The 19,534-nt window shown below is 38.3% G+C and overlaps 1 protein-coding gene across 1 annotated transcript; it reads left to right on the forward strand.

Moving 5' to 3' along the window:
- Nucleotides 1–1,881: 1,881 nt before the first annotated feature.
- LOC141646834 (protein FAR1-RELATED SEQUENCE 5-like) lies at nt 1,882–2,880 on the forward strand. The gene is made up of 3 exons (XM_074454806.1): nt 1,882–2,241; nt 2,347–2,418; nt 2,539–2,880. Exons 1-3 carry the CDS (start codon nt 1,882–1,884, stop codon nt 2,878–2,880), a joined length of 774 nt encoding a protein of 257 aa, XP_074310907.1.
- The last annotated feature ends 16,654 nt before the right edge of the window (nt 2,881–19,534 follow it).

Raw genomic sequence — 19,534 nt, forward strand, 5'->3', positions numbered from 1 at the left:
ATATATATATATATATATATATATATATATATATATATATATATATATATATATAAATTGCATCAAGTGAGTCTAGGTATCTTAGGTGAGTCTAGCATTTTAATCTCATCCATTAGATCTACTCCTAATCAACTACCGAGATTAAATCTCGTAAATTATAACAAACGTATAAAAGCTAAGAATTCAAACCTCCCCCTCATAATTCAGTTTCACTTTCTCTCTCCTCCGTCTCTTTTCCTCGCTTTCTCTATCTCTCTCTCTAAGTCGAAAATAATCCTCTGAATCAAGCAAACAAACCCTAGGTTCCTGTTTTTTACTCGCTTTTATCAATTCATTAACAAATCAATCAAATTCGTGTGTTTTCCAGGTTCTCGTTGCTATAATGGATGCAGATTCTACCGACATTAACATGCAAACAGGTAATTTCCGTAATCCTTTCGTTTTCCTTTTCGCGATTTCATCTGGATTCTATGTCGCTGATCATTCGCTATTGTAATTTCATTATTCCGGTGCTTTTCAGTTTTTTAGGTTAATCGATTTTATGTTTGCTTCAATTTTAATGACATCCGTTCAGTTCTACTTCAATTTGACGGTCTCCTTTCCTTTGATTAATCTCGTATTTGCGTTTCTCTTAAATATTAGGTGCAATCTCCTTGTATTTGTTGTTTTTCCTATCGAATTTTCATATTTGCGTTCTCCTCTGCTTCTGCTTACAATCGCAGTTGCTTTATCGTCACATTCCGTCAATTTTGATTAATTTGTCTTTATTCTGTTGCTTTTCAGTTTTTTAGGTTAATCGATTTTCTGTTTGCTTCAATTTTAATGAAATCCGTTCACTTCTACTTCAATTTACGATCTCCTTTCCTTTGATTATACTCGTAGTTGCTTTTGTCTTAAATATTAGGTCAAATATCCTTGTATTTGTTGATTTTCTCGTTCAATTTAGGTCAAATTTCATTATATTTGACCTTTTTCCCTGTCTTGTATATTCCTGTTCCCCTGTCTGTATATTCCTGTTCTGCTGTCAATGCTTACAGGCTCAGCTTGTTACAATATCAATGTTACTGTAACACAATCACATATATTCATTTCCATTGCACATATAACATATGTTGTACCACTTCTGGATGTCCTCTTGTTCTGCTGTTACTTCAATGTACTTTAGTTTCTTGTTCTAAATTGTAGTCCAGCCTCTTCGCATATTTCCTGTTCTCCCGTCCATCCTTATGTCGATACATTGTCATAGTACTAGTATTACTGTAACAATGTTACTCTTTGTAATACCACCGTTGTATTTCAGGTCACTAATACTCGTATTTTCCTTTTTGTATTACAGACTCAAGTACTGTCACTCAACCCCATTCTACGCCAATTGTCCAAGAGCAACCCAATCCTCAACCAAATAATCAGCTTGTTCTATCTCACACGCCTAATGGAGGTGAGCGCTGGATGCGTGTGGTTGAGCACAAGTTTAGACCTACCATTGGTGCAGTTTTCGCCTCCCTTGAGGCTGGAATCAAGTTCTACGAGGTTTATGCTCGGGCATGTGGATTTACCCCTCGGAAGCACGATTTAAAACACTACGAGGTGGTGTTGCACACCAAAAATTCGTAGTCTGCAACCGTCAAGGGTTCAGGGAATCTAAACCGAAACAGCGTCCCAGAACCAAGGATGATGAGAATATGGGTGATGGTTCGTCCACAGCTAGTACAGTTACACGGCGAGTTAAAATCACAAGAATTGGATGCCGAGCGTACGTCGATTTGCCCTTCTACATGGCCTTGATGGCCCAAATATGATTGACGAGTTTTCTCAAGTCCACAATCATCGTCTCACCTCTGTCTCGAACGAGATCTCGATAAGATTTCACGATCCCTTGATATGTTCCAGAAGACGCTTATCTTGGACAACTCCAAGTTGAATATTGGCGCTGGATTGACCTTTAGACAGGTTAAGGAACTTGTCAATGGGTATGAAAATATCGGTGCTACATTGATAGATTTTAAGAACTTTCAAAGAGATATCAAGTGCTACATTGGGTTAAGAGATGCTGACCTTTTCATCGATCAACTTGAGAAACTCAAAGCGACCCAACCCCAGTTCTACTTCGCCTATGATGTTGATCCGCAAAACCGTCTAACAAAGTTCTTTTGGGCTAATGCTACATGTATTAGAAACTACTCATTCTTTGGGGATGCTGTGAGCTTCGACCCTACTTACGGAACCAACAAGTATGATATGGTTTTTACACCATTCACAGGTGTTAATCACCACAGAAAGTCGGTGTTGTTTGCCGGTTGTCTCCTGTTACACGAGGACAACATCTCCTTCTAATGGACCTTTCAGCATTTCTTGACTGCCATGGGACAAAAAGAGCCGCAGTTCATGATCACGGATCAATGCCCTGGCATAAAGAAGGTAATAGTGTGACAATGTTATCAGAATGAGACTTACTTAAATTTACTCACTTGCTCTTTCCCTATCACTTTGGTCAATATCACGTTCGACTTCTGTTTCATTATGACTGGCATACAACAGGCTTTCCCTTCTGTTTTCAAGACAGCTAGGCATCGTTATTGTATGTGGCATATTACACAAAAGATCACAGACAAAGTTGGTTCAACACTCTGCAGAGACACGGACTTCCTTGCTCGCTTTAACGCTGTTGTTTGGGACCCTGATATGGAGCCGTCGGAGTTCGAAGAGAAGTGGCAGAAGGTCATTTCAGATTTCGAGCTGGAAGATAATGATTGGTTGACTACAATGTTCGACGACAGACACCATTGGATTCCTGCCTACCATCGTGACCTTGCCTTGGGCTGCATATTAAGAACAACACAAAGCGATCGAAAGTACAAATTCGTTTTTCAAGCGCTATGAGAATCACTTTGGTACACTGGTCGAATTTTGGATGAGGTAAACAACTCTTTTTCATTCCTTACGATGCCGGAACAGTGTATGTTACAGTACCATTGTTTCATTGTTACATAAATAATTTATTGCCGAATCTTGTTGCATTAAAACCAGTTCCAAATCGCTATGGACCAAAGAAAGCTATACACGAAGGTACGATGATTATAACAAATGACCACTCATTCCCCGAGCTTAAGACAGAATTACCTATAGAAAAGCATGGCGCTATTATATACACACATGCTGTGTTCAAGGTGTTTCAAGAAGAAGTAATGGCTGCCGATTCATGTGGTGTTGATGACTTTGAGAAGGAGGAGCATGTGCGCATAATTCATGTAATCGATGCTGAGACAGACAGAATTTTCAAGGTGAGGTTGGACCTTAGAAGCACGGATGCGATGCGAGTGTAAACTGTTCGAAAGAATTGGATTACTCTGCAGGCATATTCTGTGGGTGTACAAGGGCAAAGGAATTGGGCGAATACCAAGCAAGTACATTGTAGATCGTTGGCTAAATAACACACACGCAGCAAACAGGTTTGATTCGAAAACATTATTACAAAGTGATTTTTTTGACTTGTTACGAATTGTTTTACTGAAGAACATTGTAACCATAATTTCTTATAGTAACATTGTCACCATGATAAACAAGAACTTTCTTTTTTACTTCCAAGCTTGATTCGAATGGGAATGTCATTGAGGATTCATATATGGCTACGTCTGATAACAGTCATTTGTGCAACGTATGGTCAGAGTTCCGTCAGATAGTTGGTGTTCTCAAAACTTTACCTGCTGAACACACGGAAGAGTTAGCATCCCTCCTAGTTGAGTTCCGACAGAAGTTATGTATTGAACCGCTTACAAAAGACCAAGAGATGGAGATGCTGTTGGGCTGCAGCTCGTCGTCAAGTCACTATCCACCCTCCGAACAAGCACGCAACAAGGGCAAGAAAAAGATTGAAGTCAGCTAAACAACAGGCCATTGAAAAAGCAGCCAAGCCAAAGAGGCTATGTGCATACTGCAAAGAAAGAGTTACCCACGACAGGAGAACATGCCCTCTTCGCATAGCTGATGTAGCTGCTGAGAAAGCAGCTAAAAAGAAAAAAGTTTGATACTGTTATGATGTTACAAAGAACATTGTGACCTTAGCAATAATTAGTAGGATTTTGTGTTCTTTGTGACAATAATATGTCACAAAAAAAAAAAAGTAGAATTGTGTGTTGCTGTGGCAATAACATGTCACAATAAAAAGTCATTCGATTTTCCTACATCATAGTTAACATTTTATACAAAGACTTACAACATTTTATACAAAGAATAAATATTGTTTTAGGACCATTGTCCGTCCCGTTTTTAGGAGCATATTTCCTAAGTTTTACAAAGAATGATGTTATACAATTTGTTATACGATTTGTTTTGTTTAAGGAAAAGGGTTTAGGGTTGGATTAGGCGGTTCCGCGAAGCGGTTCCGCCTAATCCAACCCTAAACCCTTTTCCGTCCCGTTTTAGGAGCGTTTTACCCCAAATTTAAATCCCGTCCACGACAGGGTATCACCCGTCCTTCCCTAGGGTTTAGTTTTGGTTTTTTGCACCACGATTTTTTAAGGAAAAGGGTTTAGGGTTGGATTAGGCGGCTCCGCGAAGCGGTGCCGCCTAATCCAACCCTAAACACTTTTCCGTCCCGTTTTAGGAGTGTTTTTCCCCAAATTTAAATCCCGTCCACGACAGGGTATCACCCGTCCTTCCCTAGGGTTTAGTTTTGGTTTTACTGTAACACTGTTGTACTACGAACAACCTTTGTTTAAGGAAAAGGGTTTAGGGTTGGATTAGGCGGCTCCGCGAAGCGGTGCCGCCTAATCCAACCCTAAACCCTTTTCCGTCCCGTTTTAGGAGCGTTTTTCCCAAAATTTAAATCCCGTCCACGACAGGGTACACCCGTCCTTCCCTAGGGTTTAGTTTTGGTTTTACTGTAACACTGTTGTACTACGAACAACCTTTGTTTAAGGAAAAGGGTTTAGGGTTGGATTAGGCGGCTCCACGAAGCGGTTCCGCCTAATCCAACCCTAAACCCTTTTCCGTCCCGTTTTAGGAGTGTTTTTTCCCAAATTTAAATCCCGTCCACGACAGGGAATCACCCGTCCTTCCTTAGGGTTTAGGTTTGGTTTTTTTGCACCACAATTTTTTAAGGAAAAGGGTTTATGGTTGGATTAGGCGGCTCCGCGAAGCGGTGCCGCCTAATCCAACCCTAAACCCTTTTCCGTCCCGTTTTAGGAGCGTTTTTCCCCAAATTTAAATCCCGTCCACGACAGAGTATCACCCGTCCTTCCCTAGGGTTTAGTTTTGGTTTTTTTGCACCACGAGTTTTTAAGGAAAAGGGTTTTGGGTTGGATTAGGCGGCTCCGCGAAGCGGTGCCGCCTAATCCAACCCTAAACCCTTTTCCGTCCCGTTTTAGGAGCATTTTTCCCCAAATTTAAATCTCGTCCACGACAGGGTATCACCCGTCCTTCCCTAGGGTTTAGTTTTGGTTTTACTGTAACACTGTTGTACTACGAACAATCTTTGTTTAAGGAAAATGGTTTAGGGTTAGATTAGGCGGCTCCGCGAAGCGGTGCCGCCTAATCCAACCCTAAACCCTTTTCCGTCCCGTTTTAGGAGCGTTTTTCCTAAGTTTTACAGTAACAGTGTTATACAATTTGTTATACGATTTGTTTTGTTTAAGGAAAAGGGTTTAGGGTTGGATTAGGCGGCTCCGCTAAGCGGTTCCGCCTAATCCAACCCTAAACCCTTTTCCGTCCCGTTTTAGGAGCGTTTTTCCCCAAATTTAAATCCCGTCCACGACAGGGTATCACCCGTCCTTCCCTAGGGTTTAGTTTTGGTTTTTTTGCACCACGATTTTTTAAGGAAAAGGGCTTAGGGTTGGATTAGGCGGCTCCGCGAAGCGGTGCCGCCTAATCCAACCCTAAACCCTTTTCCGTCCCGTTTTAGGAGCGTTTTTCCCAAAATTTAAATCCCGTCCACGACAGGGTATCACCCGTCCTTCCCTAGGGTTTAGTTTTGGTTTTACTGTAACATTGTTGTACTACGAACAACCTTTGTTTAAGGAAAAGGGTTTAGGGTTGGATTAGGCAGCTCCGCGAAGCGGTGCCGCCTAATCCAACCCTAAACCCTTTTCCGTCCCGTTTTAGGAGCGTTTTTCCCCAAATTTAACTCCCGTCCACGACAGGGTATCATCCGTCCTTCCCTAGGGTTTAGTTTTGGTTTTTTTACACCACGATTTATTAAGGAAAAGGGTTTAGGGTTGGATTAGGCGGCTCCGCGAAGTGGTGCCGCCTAATCCAACCCTAAACCCTTTTCCGTCCCGTTTTAGGAGTGTTTTTACCCAAATTGAAATCTCGTCCACGACAGGTTTGCTCCCGTCCTTCCCTAGGGTTTAGTTTGGTTTTACTGTAACAGTGTTGTACTACGAACAACCTTTGTTTAAGGAAAAGGGTTTAGGGTTGGATTAGGCGGCTCCGCGAAGCGGTGCCGCCTAATCCAACCCTAAACCCTTTTCCGTACCGTTTTAGGAGCGTTTTTCCCTAAATTTAAATCCCGTCCATGACAGGGTATCACCCGTCCTTCCCTAGGGTTTAGTTTTGGTTTACTGTAACATTGTTGTACTACGAACAACCTTTGTTTAAGGAAAAGGGTTTAGGGTTGGATTAGGCGGCTCCGCGAAGCGGTGCCGCCTAATCCAACCCTAAACCCTTTTCCGTCCCGTTTTAGGAGCGTTTTTCCCTAAATTTAAATCCTGTCGTATGTTTTAGGAGTGTTTTTCCCCAAATTTAAATCCCATCCACAACAGGTTAGCTCCCGTCCTTCCCTAGGGTTTAGTTTGGTTTTATCTTGAATAAAGTGTTGTACTACGAACAACCTTTGTTTAAGGAAAAGGGTTTAGGGTTGGATTAGGCGGCTCCGCGAAGCGGTGTCGCCTAATCCAACCCTAAACCCTTTTCCGTTCCGTTTTAGGAGCGTTTTATGACAATTTTAAACATAGTTACATAATCGTTGTTCAATTTAATATACCACAATTCTAATAGTAAATTGGACAATTAACCGAATTAAGATGTCATTCAGTAAAAACAAGTGTTACAAACACTGATTAAAAACGAAATACTTAGAAACAAGATATGATAGTTAACTTAAATATAAGTTGTCACAAGAAGCATAAACTCGTAATGTGAAAAGGAAATATTAAATCTTTTACTCCCTTCTTAGTCGTTTATTCACGGAGGAGAATGAACGCGCTTTCGCCTCTAGCAACTCCTTTTTCGATTATTCCCGTAACCTTCCATCTCTTCAATAGCTTTGACAACAAGAGGCCACTTCCTGTTAATCGAAGGGTTGAGTTTAGCATATGACTCCCTAAGAGTCAGTAACACCAAGGAGAAATTGACGGTCTAAATCGGTTTGATGTATTTCTTGACTTATTTTCTTCTAGCTGTTTCCCAATACACTTGTTTTCCGCCATCGAAACTTGATATGAGCTTCAAAGATTGTTCAAGTCATTTTCAAGCACTTGTACTCGTTCTAGCATTTCTATTACCTTGCTATCAGATGATATAACCTGCTCAAGTAATGAATCTCTATGCCTTGTCATTTCTTCCAGTTCAAACTTGGTGTCTTCTAGTTTCCTTTGAATTCGTTCCATTTTTCTCTTGCTGCAACAAAAAAAAAACCTATTAAAACAGAAAAATAAACTGTTTTCCCTAAATTAGAGAAAACAAAATCTATTTATAAACAAACATAAACTGTTTTCCCTCAATTAGAGCAAGGTAGTCATATAATAAATGAAATTTTAGCAACAGTTGTAATATTAAACCATCCATAATCTTTATAGATATTTAATATTACAAAAGATTAAAAAAAAATTAGACATGAAAAACCTTTGAATTTGTCTTGGCTTTTTTTTTGTTTAGAAAATGAAGTGTAAATGTTGAATGAAAATGAGATTATTTATAGATAATTGAAAAAAAAACAAAACAGTTTTAAAAAAATTAAAAAAATAATCGCCTTGAAAAATGTCACTTTGAACAAAGTGAAAAACTGTTTTAGAAAGATAATCTGCTAGATTGTAGAATTCAAAGCGTCAAAACCGTCTGTTACAGTAACATAATTGTGTTTTTTTAAAATGAGATTATTTATAGATAATTGTGAAAAACAAAACAGTTATTTTTTTTTTTTAAAAAAAATAACTGCTTTAAAAACCACTTTTATTAACTGCTTTGAAAACTGTTTTTAAATGATGATTGATGTTAACCACGTGCATGTTCTCCATAATTAAGTCCAGTTATAAATGCTGCACAGAGTGGAGAATTCAAAGCGTCAAAATCTTTTATTATAATTTTCATTTATTACTATCACAGTGTTACAATAACATTATTTTCATTTTGTCTCGACTTTTTTTGTTTAAAAAAAGACACTAACATTTTAAAAACTGTTTTCAAAATTAAATGCTCTAAAAAAACAGTTAATTTTTGAATTCCAAAAGACAAAATAAGACATAAAATTTATCCAACCCATGTTTCGTTTTCCCTATGAAGTGCGATTATAATAATTTTGCAAGAGTGAAGAATTCAAAACGTCAAATTATGTTTTCTCTTTTCACTCTTGAAATCATCACATCACTTTATTCTGATAACATAGTTAATGAATTCTCGCATATAATAAGTTATCACATAAAGAATAAACTTATTTGTAATATATTCCAAAATATTCGAAAATATGTTCCACTGTCTGATGACCACTATTATTACGTTGTTAAAGTAACATTGTTTTAGAGTACATCACTTGATTTTCACTTTAAAACGAAGTACAGGCATTTCGGTATTGAGTGGCTTCGGTTCATTCTCAATCGGTGGTTCTTTGTCTGACAATTCATCTTTCGTTGCCTTCCCTTTGAGCATTCTAGCGACTTCCCTCCTTGCACTATATCGGCCGATTGTTTTCTTTGATTTTTTGAAGATTTCAACAAACGTCAACAATTCAGCCCGTATTTTGTTGATGTCGACCATGAGCAAACATGCAAAGAATTTGGGAAGCACATGCCCGCCGATAAAATGTGTTGTTGAGCAAAGAAGACTTGTTTGCATATCCCAAAAAATTGGAGACGGCTGTCATAGTGATACAGGCCGACTCTTCAAATACGGAAGCCCGTTTCTGCCATTTAAACTTCACATTTACCACAGGATAGCGGAGCATTTTAGTTACCCTCACGTCGCCCTTTGTGTCCAGGTAGTCACTCATGCAATCGGCCCGTCGTAAAATGTAACATTAATTTCCTTTTACTATCAATTAAGAAATCGAGTAATCAACAATGTTACAAGATAGGTGTAACAAAAGAACACTCGAAACAACATAAAAATGTTACAAAGATACGTGATCGTAACACTCGAAATCGAAATCGAAATCGTAAACATACAATTTGACAACTCGGGGGACTTATCACGCCATTGCGATGTCGTAAGTGAATGAAGACTCCCAGTTAGCATACGATTGAATGTCGATCACACTAATCTCTTTGTTGAGGAAATTAATACACACACAGAAGTAGTGATAGCCAGCCAAACAAGGTATAAAAATAAGTTCGGCATCAAGTCTGTAATTTGCCTTGCTCGCGTTGATGAAATTATCCCAAATTTCAAACAACTCGTTCTTTATATCGATCGTTTCACTATCCTCCCGCATCACAAACAGGTAGAGCATGCAGTAGTTTTTAAAAATAAAAAAATAAAAAAAAATGTAAGGGTTAGATTTCCCTTGTAAAAGAATCATATGTTATTGAACATGTATGCGGACATTTAACACCGATGCAACTTACCATGTGACCTAGTCCTAAGTAAAGTATGGTTGGCCTGCGCCCCTTGTGCCTCTTTTTGTTGTTCTCGACATAATTCAAGAGTAGAGACCAGCATTCAAACACCATCCAATTTGTGTGACTCCTAGGACGTAGTGAGAGTATATCAGCTCTTGTCAACCTCCCGTTGTCTCCAAACGCAGCCAGGATCTCACCGTTATAGAACCATAAGAGTCGATTACTCAAGAGTTTTCGCAAAAACATGTAACATAAATAGTGTTTAAAAAACACTTTTACGAAAACAAAGTGTAACAAGAACACTTTCACAAAAGAACAACAAGTATTTTACCTTTTGTGTAAGTCGATATCATCCATAAACGCATAATCAAGAACGTGCCTTCTCAGATTAGTTGTATTGGACAGCAGTTTCTGATTTGCTCTCATAAATTCAGAGACTAGGAATATATCACCGTCAATTTCACCGTGACCTAGAGAACATCCCATAGCATCATCTTTATGAAATTTAAATATTATCTCCTCATCTTCACCAATTGCTCTAGGAGAACGCTTGTAAGCAACCGACTTCACTCTCGGCTGTTTGGGCTCTTCCTGCTTTTGTTTTTCCTGTGGCTTCTTTGTTTTTTCCTCTTCCTTTTTTTCCTCTTCCTTTTTTTCCTCTTCCTTTTTTTCCTTCTTCTCTTCCAGACTTCTTTTTTGCAGCAACTTTTCCTTCAGCTGTTCCCTTTCATTCCTGAATTTTTATATCCTCCCTTGCACCTCTTTTCGTACTTGATTCAAGTCGCTAAGAACAAGTATTGCACATATTTCAGCACGGTACAACATTCTTTTCCGTTCATCCCCCAGCTCAGAGTCAAAAACCTTCCCCGTGTAGAAAGCCATGTGCATCATCAAGAAAACTCCACAATCCACATTTTTTGCAATGCTCTGCCATTTAAATTTCACATTCTGAAGTGGGAAACTTTCCACTTTGGAGCCTTTTGCAATTTGCATTTCTGACAACATTGTTACTGTAAGTAGAGAAACTTACCGCATTTCTTGCCATTTTTTCTTTTCGGGATCTGGCATATAAGGGTTTGTTGTCTAGGTAGTCAACGGTTTTCGACATGAAATTTATGCAAGCACGGAAAAAGTGGTCCTCCGAAATGAGTGGAATGAATATCCGCAATTAAGCGAGATATATATCATTGCTAAACAGAACTTCTATACACTCTACTTATATAAGAATAAAAAAAAATATTAACAGTAATGTGGTTTACCATATCACAGTCGAAATTCAATGGACTCGGGTTGTATTTGATCCACTGTGTGAAGGACATCAAAACTTCACCTTCTAAATGTCTGTTTTGAACGGGTTTTCCAACAGACATAGTTGCTAATGCGTCCTACAAAAATAAATATAAATACAAAGTCAATAAACATTATAGAAACACAAAATCAAGAAGAATAAAAATTTATTTATTACAAAGAATATACGATTGACCCAAGCCCATGAAGATCCTCAATGGTGTATCACTTTCTACCTTTCTGGAGATGAGGTCATTGAGCAACATTGACCAACATTCAGTCACCATTATATAAATAAGCTCACCAGGAGCCAATGAAATTAAATCTTCCCTTGGAATGAAGTGATACTTCCCATACGAGACAAGACTTTCCTTGTTGGATAATGATATGTAATAGTCAGAACACCTTTTAATAGAGTAACAGTTTAACAGTAATAACTATTCATTGAAACAGTATTCACTTGCAAAGTAAAACGTTTTGTTTATCACAAAGGCAAGAGTAAATAAAGTACTCACGTATCCGAGAGGTTCTCGTCATCGTCGATAAAACAATAGTCAATTGTTTCTTTCCTAACTTCAAGAATAGGCGCCATTATCTCCTTGTGTTTTATCATAGTCTTGGACACAAGTGTTAGATCCGGAGCTGGTAGGCCACATTCGATTGTGCAGCCGTAGCGAGGATCCATCACGCGTATCCAGTCTTCAGTTATTTCGACATGTAACAAATAGTAGTCGCCAGTATCTTCGTCGTAATCGTCATAAAGGATCTCATCACTGCAATCATCGACAATATCAACTTCATCATCGTCGTGATCTTCTGCTACCCGACCGCACCGAGTAGTTATTGGTTCTTCGTCGCCAACCTGTCTCATCATCACCTCACCGGGGTTTTCTCCTTCCTCGCCTTTTTCATCATTCCCATCGGCGTCTTCATTACCAGTTGCTTCATCCTCCTTATTGTTATCTTCGTTTATATCGCCAGCACTGTCTTCATCTTTATCATCATCGTTCTCTTCATCTGGTTTTTCATTCCCATCATCCTCTTCTTCATCTTTATCGTCATCTTCCTTTTCATTTCCCTCACTGGTTGGTTGGTCATCAACCTGGCCTGATGCATCATCATCGGCCTCTTCCTTGTTATCTGTGGCACAAGTAATTGAATTGAATATAAATTACTAATGTTTTTCGGACCAACAATGCCTCATAGTTATACTAACGATTATTCTCAGAAATTTGCTACTTCAATTACCTTCAAAGATCCTTCTTCACCGCCTCGATCGTTGGGTTCTCTTGACTTGGCCCGATGCATCATCTTCGCCTCTTCCTTGTCATCATGTAGCGAGATAATTGAATATATATATCACTCAGTAAACTTCGATAAAACTACGACACGGTATCATCGCGTTCGTTACTATAATAAAGTTATGTTACAGAATAAAGATGATAATAACGATGTTACATCGCTAATACAACGAGTGCAAATAGATTTCTCTATTACCTTCGGAGATCCTTCTTCACCGCCTCATTGGTCAAGGTTGTCTTCGAGCTTGCCTCGATTCATCAACTTCCGCCTCTTCCTCGTCATCCGTGTCACAGGTAATTGGATTCAATATATATTAACAATTTTTCTTTGAACCAAAAAAGGCATAATAGATACACTGTAAATTTCTGTTAAAATTACGTCACAGTAACATTGTTACAGTTACATCCTCTAACACAACGAGTTTAAATAGATTCCTCAATTACCTTCGGAGATGCCTCTTCACCGCCTCACTAGTTGGGTTATCTTCAGTGGCTCGATGCATCACCTTCGGCCTCTTCCTTGTCATCTGTGTAGCAGATAATGAATGAAAATATATTACTAAATTGATTGTTAAAAAAGCACCCAGTAATAGAAAGCCTATAACAACATTACACTATTACCTTCACCAGATCCATCTTCCGGCTCGCTAGTTGTTTTGTCACCCCGCTGACGCATCATATTCATCAAAGATCATCGTTTTCATCTAAAAGGAAAGTAATTGATTATTAGTAATTATTTGTAAAATGAAAACTCTATAACAGCGATGATGTAACAGTGTTAGTGCAAGTGATTAGATTATTGTAGTATTGTTACTATATTACCTTCATCAGAAGCATCTTTATCATCCTCGCCACTCCCCTCTTTGTCGTCTTCATTTTCTTCTTCTTTATCATCCTCCTCCTCTTCATCTCCGTCATCCTCTTGACCTTTGCCGATTCATCCTCTTCATCCGCATCATCGTCTTCATCTGCATCATCCTTTTCCTCTCGCATCATCCTCTTCATCCGCATCGAAGTAAGTAATTGAATATTATATTACTAACTATTAATATATATAAAATATTACAAGAATAAAGTTGTTATTGTAAAACTATAACTAAAAGTAATAACAAAGAACATCAATCATTACTCGATCTATTACCTTCACCAGATTGGCTTTCAACATCCTTTACATCCTCCTCTTTGTCCTCTTGGTCTTCTTCCTCTTCATCCTCCTTTTCCTTTTCATCTTGTTCATCGTCTTCCTCCTCATCGGCACTTTCTTCATCGTTATCTATGTCTGTGCCACCCTCTTGAAGCCTCTTGTTTTTAAGACGACTCTCAACATCGCCGCCATCGTCATCCCCGTCCTCATCATCATCCTCACCATCATCAGTCCCGTCATCATCGTTGCCATCATCAGTCCCGTCCTCATCATCACTTTCCACTCCGTCCTCCATCTCATCTTGCCTGTCCTCGTCATGAACCTCCTCATCCTCTTCACCATCTTCTTCATGATGTTGCTCACTTAAACTGCTCAATACTTCCTTTACCAGGGATTCTGACTTAACTGTCCTAGGACTTTTCTCTGTTGGAAATGGTTCTAACTTCCTACTGACTTTGGACCTTGTATATACCGGGAAGTCATTCGCCCTCCTCTTCAACGATTCAGCCTTTCGCACAACATCTTCGGCATATTTAAGGTATTCAGGCTTTAGTGGTGATTTCTGTTTCTGCTTTGATTCGAAAACCTTCAGTCGCTGAGCAAATCTCTCGTGAACAAGGTTGGAATCCCTTCTATACATCAGCAACATCAGGTCGGTCTCCTAAGTCAATAAACCATACAGAAAGAAATGAATTAGATACCAGATTTGGGAGTTGTAACAATTGCAGACAATTAAATTTATAAAAACAACTCACATCAACAGCTTTTTCCTTCAACTCGGCATCTGTTTCAATGCCAGGAAGCTTCTCCATCAAGATGTACTCCCTTCCCTCACTACTCTTAAGAAAAACTGCCTCGTCATCCTCACCTTCATCAGATTCTGCCCATCCTATTTACAGAAACATATTAGTAATTAGTAATTAGTAATTAATATTAATAATTAACAATATAGTAAGGCAACAGTAATGTTATTACAGTAAAGCCATTACAGTAACGATATTACAGTGACCATATTACGTGACGATATTACACCGACGAAGCCATATTACCCTCACTGGGATCCCTTGCCAAGACAAATAGGATAGACAGGTTTCGACATCTCATCGCCTCCTAGAAAGCCAATCTTTCCTTCGTCTTTGACTCTTTTTGAAAGACTTTCATCTGTCCAATGTCCGTATCGAGGTAACTCAGTTGGTTGTACCTCGCCATGGAACTCAAACCGGTGAATGTAGGCCAACAGTAGCACCACAATACACCCACAAAGACACTTAACCGTTCCTGTCTTCAACCCCTTGACACCCTCAACTACCTTCTCAAAGACATACTTTGACCAATTAAAACCTTTTATTTTTTCAACATCGTCCACACCTTCAACAAATCCGAAGTTAATAGAATAATTTGGAGTCGGCGCTAAAAAAGTGGAGAGCGCATAAAGAACGAACATCTGCTTGAACTCATCACCGCAGGCACCCTTGTTATTCTTAAACCAACTAGTCACCAAATCTAGCTTGATGTTCTGTGCTGTAGAGATGTTGAACTTCCTTCTCCATTTGTTTTTTAACTCAGTGTCCTCAGCCTGGGATCCGCGACCAGTCGCGGTCAAGACCACATTATTACCCTTCACCTAAAAAAAATAGGTCATGAACATCATACTTGTGACAAAGACAAACTCCTCTCGTTTCACTAACATGAACCTTGAAAATGTCGTAATCAAAAGCCTCAACAAGCAAGTCTGTTAGCCCTAAGGGACTACGATATATTCATCTTTAATAGTCCTCCAAAACCAATTTCTTTAATGGCTTTCTTTTGCTTTACGGAAAACTTGCTCATAACATCGACCAACGACCGGGCCCCGCACTTAGTTGGGTATTTATCCTACCTGTAATAAGGAAGTGTAAATTAGCACCACTGCTTAAACAGTGTGACACTATTTTATGCCAATAAACCAGCAGTAAGAAAGCAACAAAACAAGGATACAGTAAAGGTGTTACTGTAACACTGAAACTTTAAACAACTCAACGACACGAACAAATAAATCGAGAAAGGAGAACGGTAACACACATTAATTGCTCATTTATTACAAATTATTAACCCTAATTTTGAAGCGAAAAACTAGAACGCAGAAAATCAATTACTCACTTCGAGCAAAACAGTTAGGCTAAATTTATTACGAATCAAGATAATCGACACAAACAACAACAATAACAACAAGAACAAAGAACAACCTAATTTTTTAATGGAAAATTAATTTCCTTCTAAGATCAATTAACAAACAAGTATAATCGACAATGTTACAAAGACATCCATTACATAAAGAGCAATCAAATAAAAATGTTACAAGATAGGTGTTATTCTTAACACAAATCAAATCAAATCGAAAGTTTAAACATACAAGTTTTGGCCACTAGAAAGACACATACTTTTTTAAGACCTCTTCTTTTTCACCTTCACCACCGTCTTGGCTGGTCTCTTCTCTGTTTTAGCCCTCTTCGACATTTTGGAGTCCGACGCTCGAGTCATCCGAAACCTCATAATCTCTATCACTTTCTTCTTTAGATGACATGGGCTTATCTCTAGGTCTCTTTTTTGTTACTCGTCTTGGTTTCTTTGTTTCGCCACCTTTTTTGGCACTTTGTGTTTGTCGGTTTCTTTTTTGCAGACACCTTCACGCTCTCTTTCTTGCTTACTACCTTTTCTGGTGTTGGCTCTTTTGGCGCTGAAACTTTCTTTTTTGCTACAACCTTCTCCGTCGTCTTTTGTTTGGGCACCTTCTTTGCCACCTCTTCTCACCACTCTGCAGATTTGGCCATTCTTTGTCTTCGGTCCGACCCTTTGTTACAAAGATAACTTTTTGGGCACCTCTTCTTTTGTCTCCTTTGCAACCGATTTTGATTGCTTAGTCGCGCCTTTGACGTTGGCACGATTCTTTGCCTTTTGAGGAGGTGCACTTGCTTGCTTCTCAATGGGCACCGATTGCTCCTTCGACAACACTGGCACATCATGCGACGGCTTTTCTGCCGCCTTCTTCCTCGGCATATTGGTTTTTTTTTACTTTGTCGGATCGGAACATTCGCACCGCTCCTTTGGTACTTCTTCTGGTGGCTTAAGCACCTTTTCGCAGGCACCTTACTTTCCTTCACTGGCACATTTTTTGAAGGAGCAGGTGTTGCCTGGCGTAGACTCTCTGTAGGCACCTTCGTCGCCTTTTCAGCTGTAGGATTTGACAGCTTTTCGGTCTGCATCTTCTTAGTCGGTTTTGGCACGTTCTCTGTCGGCACCTTTTTGCTCTGTGGCTTCTCTAATGCGGCCACTTTAGCCTTCTTAGTGGGAGTTGATTTCTCAGGTACCTCTTCTTTCCTGACATTGTTATTTTCAAAAATTAAAATCAGAAGTTTACAATAACAATATAACAGACAACTATTAAATTGAAAAGGAATGATGGTAGTCAAGTCGTTGAAGAAATGACAAATGGAATACGAATAATGGCGGTCTAATAATTTTTTAAAGATCAATTGATTCTGTTTTACTGTAACAATGAGATAATATATCATAAACCCTAATAGTAGTGACTTGCGGTCGAGCAAAGATTTTTAGACACATACTCAGATGCATGAGATGCTTCGACTTCCTTCTGTGCTATTGGTTTTGATGGCTTCTGTGTCGGCACCTTTTTGCTAGGTGTCTTCTCTGATGCTGCTACTTTTGCCTTCTTCGTCGCAGCTGATTTCTCGGGCACCTCCGCTTTCCTGACATTGTTTTTCCAAAAATCAAAATCAGAATAAGATTAAAAGTAAATCAATTACGACTACTACACGATAGGTAATGATGATGCTCTTTAAAAGGATAGGGGATAGTATACGCTGTTTATTCTTTGTATCGTTGTTACAAAGAACATTGTTAATGTATATATGTTGAGAAATATTATAAACTTCAGGAAAAAGGACATTTCATGCAAATCACTAACAACTCAACACAACGAAGAGTCATAGGGACATACTTGATCCGCATGAGATGTTTCAACGTTTTTCGTTCTTTGGCATTTTGAAGGCTTCGGTCGGCGCTTTTTGCTCGCTGTCTTTTCCGAAGCTTCCACTTTAGCCTTCTTACTTATGGCGATTTCTCGATTACTACGCCGCTTTCCCGACATTGTTTATCAAAAAACCAAAACAGAATAACATTAAAACTAAAACAATTACAAATTATTAATCCGAAGCGAATGATGGTGGACGAGTCTGACAAAGAATGTGGAATGGAACAAGAATGATAGTATCCTCGAGAGAATGAGACAAGTGTTACAGTATTGTCAAACAATTGTTTTGATATAAAACTACAAGAACAATCATTACGTAGCAATTCTTTGCTCTTGAAAAGGATAGGGGATACACTTTTACTCGATAGTGTTACAAAGAACATTGTTAATGTAGATATGTTGAGAAATATTATTAATTTCAGGAAAAGGGACATTTCATGCAAATCACTCAACACGACGAAGAGTTATAGGGACATACTTGATCGCATGAGATGCTTCGACGTTTTTACGTGGCCGACGGTTTGGAAGGCTTCGTGTCGCGCTTTTTGCTCGCTATCTTTTCCGATGCTTCCACTTTGGCCTTCTTACGACGTCGATTTTTCGTACTACCTCTGCTTTCCTGAGATTGTTTATCAAAAACCAAAACAGAATAACATTAAAACTAAAACAATTACAAATATTAAACCAAGAGGAATGATGGTGGACGAGTCTGAGAAAGAATGTGGAATGGAATAAGAATGATAGTATCCTCACAGAATGAGACAGTGTTACAGTATGGTCAAACAATTGTTTTAATATAAAACTACAGTAACACTGTTACAGAAGCAATTGTTGCTCTTTAAAACGATAGGGGATACACTTTTGCTATGACAGTTTTACAGTAATATTGTTACTCTAGATTTGTTCAGAAATATTATTAACTTCAGGAAAATGAACATTCCCTGCAAATCACAAATAACTCAACACGACGAACAAATAAATCAATCGAAAGCAGAACGGTAATACACATTAATTGCTCATTTATTACAAATCATTAACCTTAATTTTGAAGCGAAAAACTAGGACGCAAAAATCGCTTACTCTCTTCGAGCAAAAACAGTTAGCCTAAATCAATTACAACAAGAACATTAACAACAAGAACTCGTAATAACCTAATTTTTTTTTTTTTACCTAAAACTCAATTTCTTTCTTCGATCAATTAATAAACGCTTCAAATCACTATAATCGAGACTAACAACAATAACAACAATAACAACAACAACAACAACAACAAGAATAACCTAATTTTTTACCAAAACTCAATTTCTTTCTTCGATCAATTAATAAACGGTTCAAATCACTATAATCAAGACTAACAACAACAACAATAACAACAACAACAATAATAACCTAATTTTTCGCGGAAAAATCAATTTCCTGCTTTGAGCAAAATAGAAACCCTAAGTCGATGATCATTTGAAGAAAAAAGAGTATAATCAACACTAAAAACAACAACAATAACAACAATAATAGCAACAAAAACAACATGCAAAGCGAAATAAGTTTAAAAACAATATAATGAAATAGAGCGATTTTATACCTCTTCGTCATCTTCAAACGATTGTTCGAGTAAATATAATAATGATCTTCACTTGATTAGTGCGATTTTGCTTGATGTAATAAAATTTACGGAAAAAATTTATGGTTTAGTGAATTAACTGCCAAAGAAAAAGAACGTGAAGCGGTTTTTAGAGGGAGATACAGGCGTTTTAGAGAGAGAAAAGGAAGTGAAAATTTATGAGGAATAATGAATGTGTCGTTCTTATTATATCAGTGCGCCTACTTTTTTTTTTTTTTAAATTAAGACACGTGTCATAATCAGGACGGTTGGATCAATAAGATCCAACGGTTCTTATTGATATGCTAGACTCATCTAAGATGCTAGACTCATGGGATGCTCACTCTATATATATATATATATATATATATATATATATATATATAAAATAAAATAAAGGCTGACATC

The sequence above is a fragment of the Silene latifolia genome, chromosome 1 (genome assembly GCF_048544455.1).
Source record: "Silene latifolia isolate original U9 population chromosome 1, ASM4854445v1, whole genome shotgun sequence".
NCBI classification, from domain to species: Eukaryota; Viridiplantae; Streptophyta; class Magnoliopsida; order Caryophyllales; family Caryophyllaceae; genus Silene; species Silene latifolia.

Excerpts from the sequence above, each read along its gene's own strand:
- LOC141646834 (XM_074454806.1), top strand. The coding sequence starts at position 1,882 with ATGTTCCAGAAGACGCTTATCTTGGACAACTCCAAGTTGAATATTGGC. Across the intron at positions 2,242-2,346 it reads GAACCAACAAGTATGATATG|CATTTCTTGACTGCCATGGG; the intron begins GTTTTTACACCA and ends TGGACCTTTCAG. Across the intron at positions 2,419-2,538 it reads AATGCCCTGGCATAAAGAAG|GCTTTCCCTTCTGTTTTCAA; the intron begins GTAATAGTGTGA and ends GGCATACAACAG.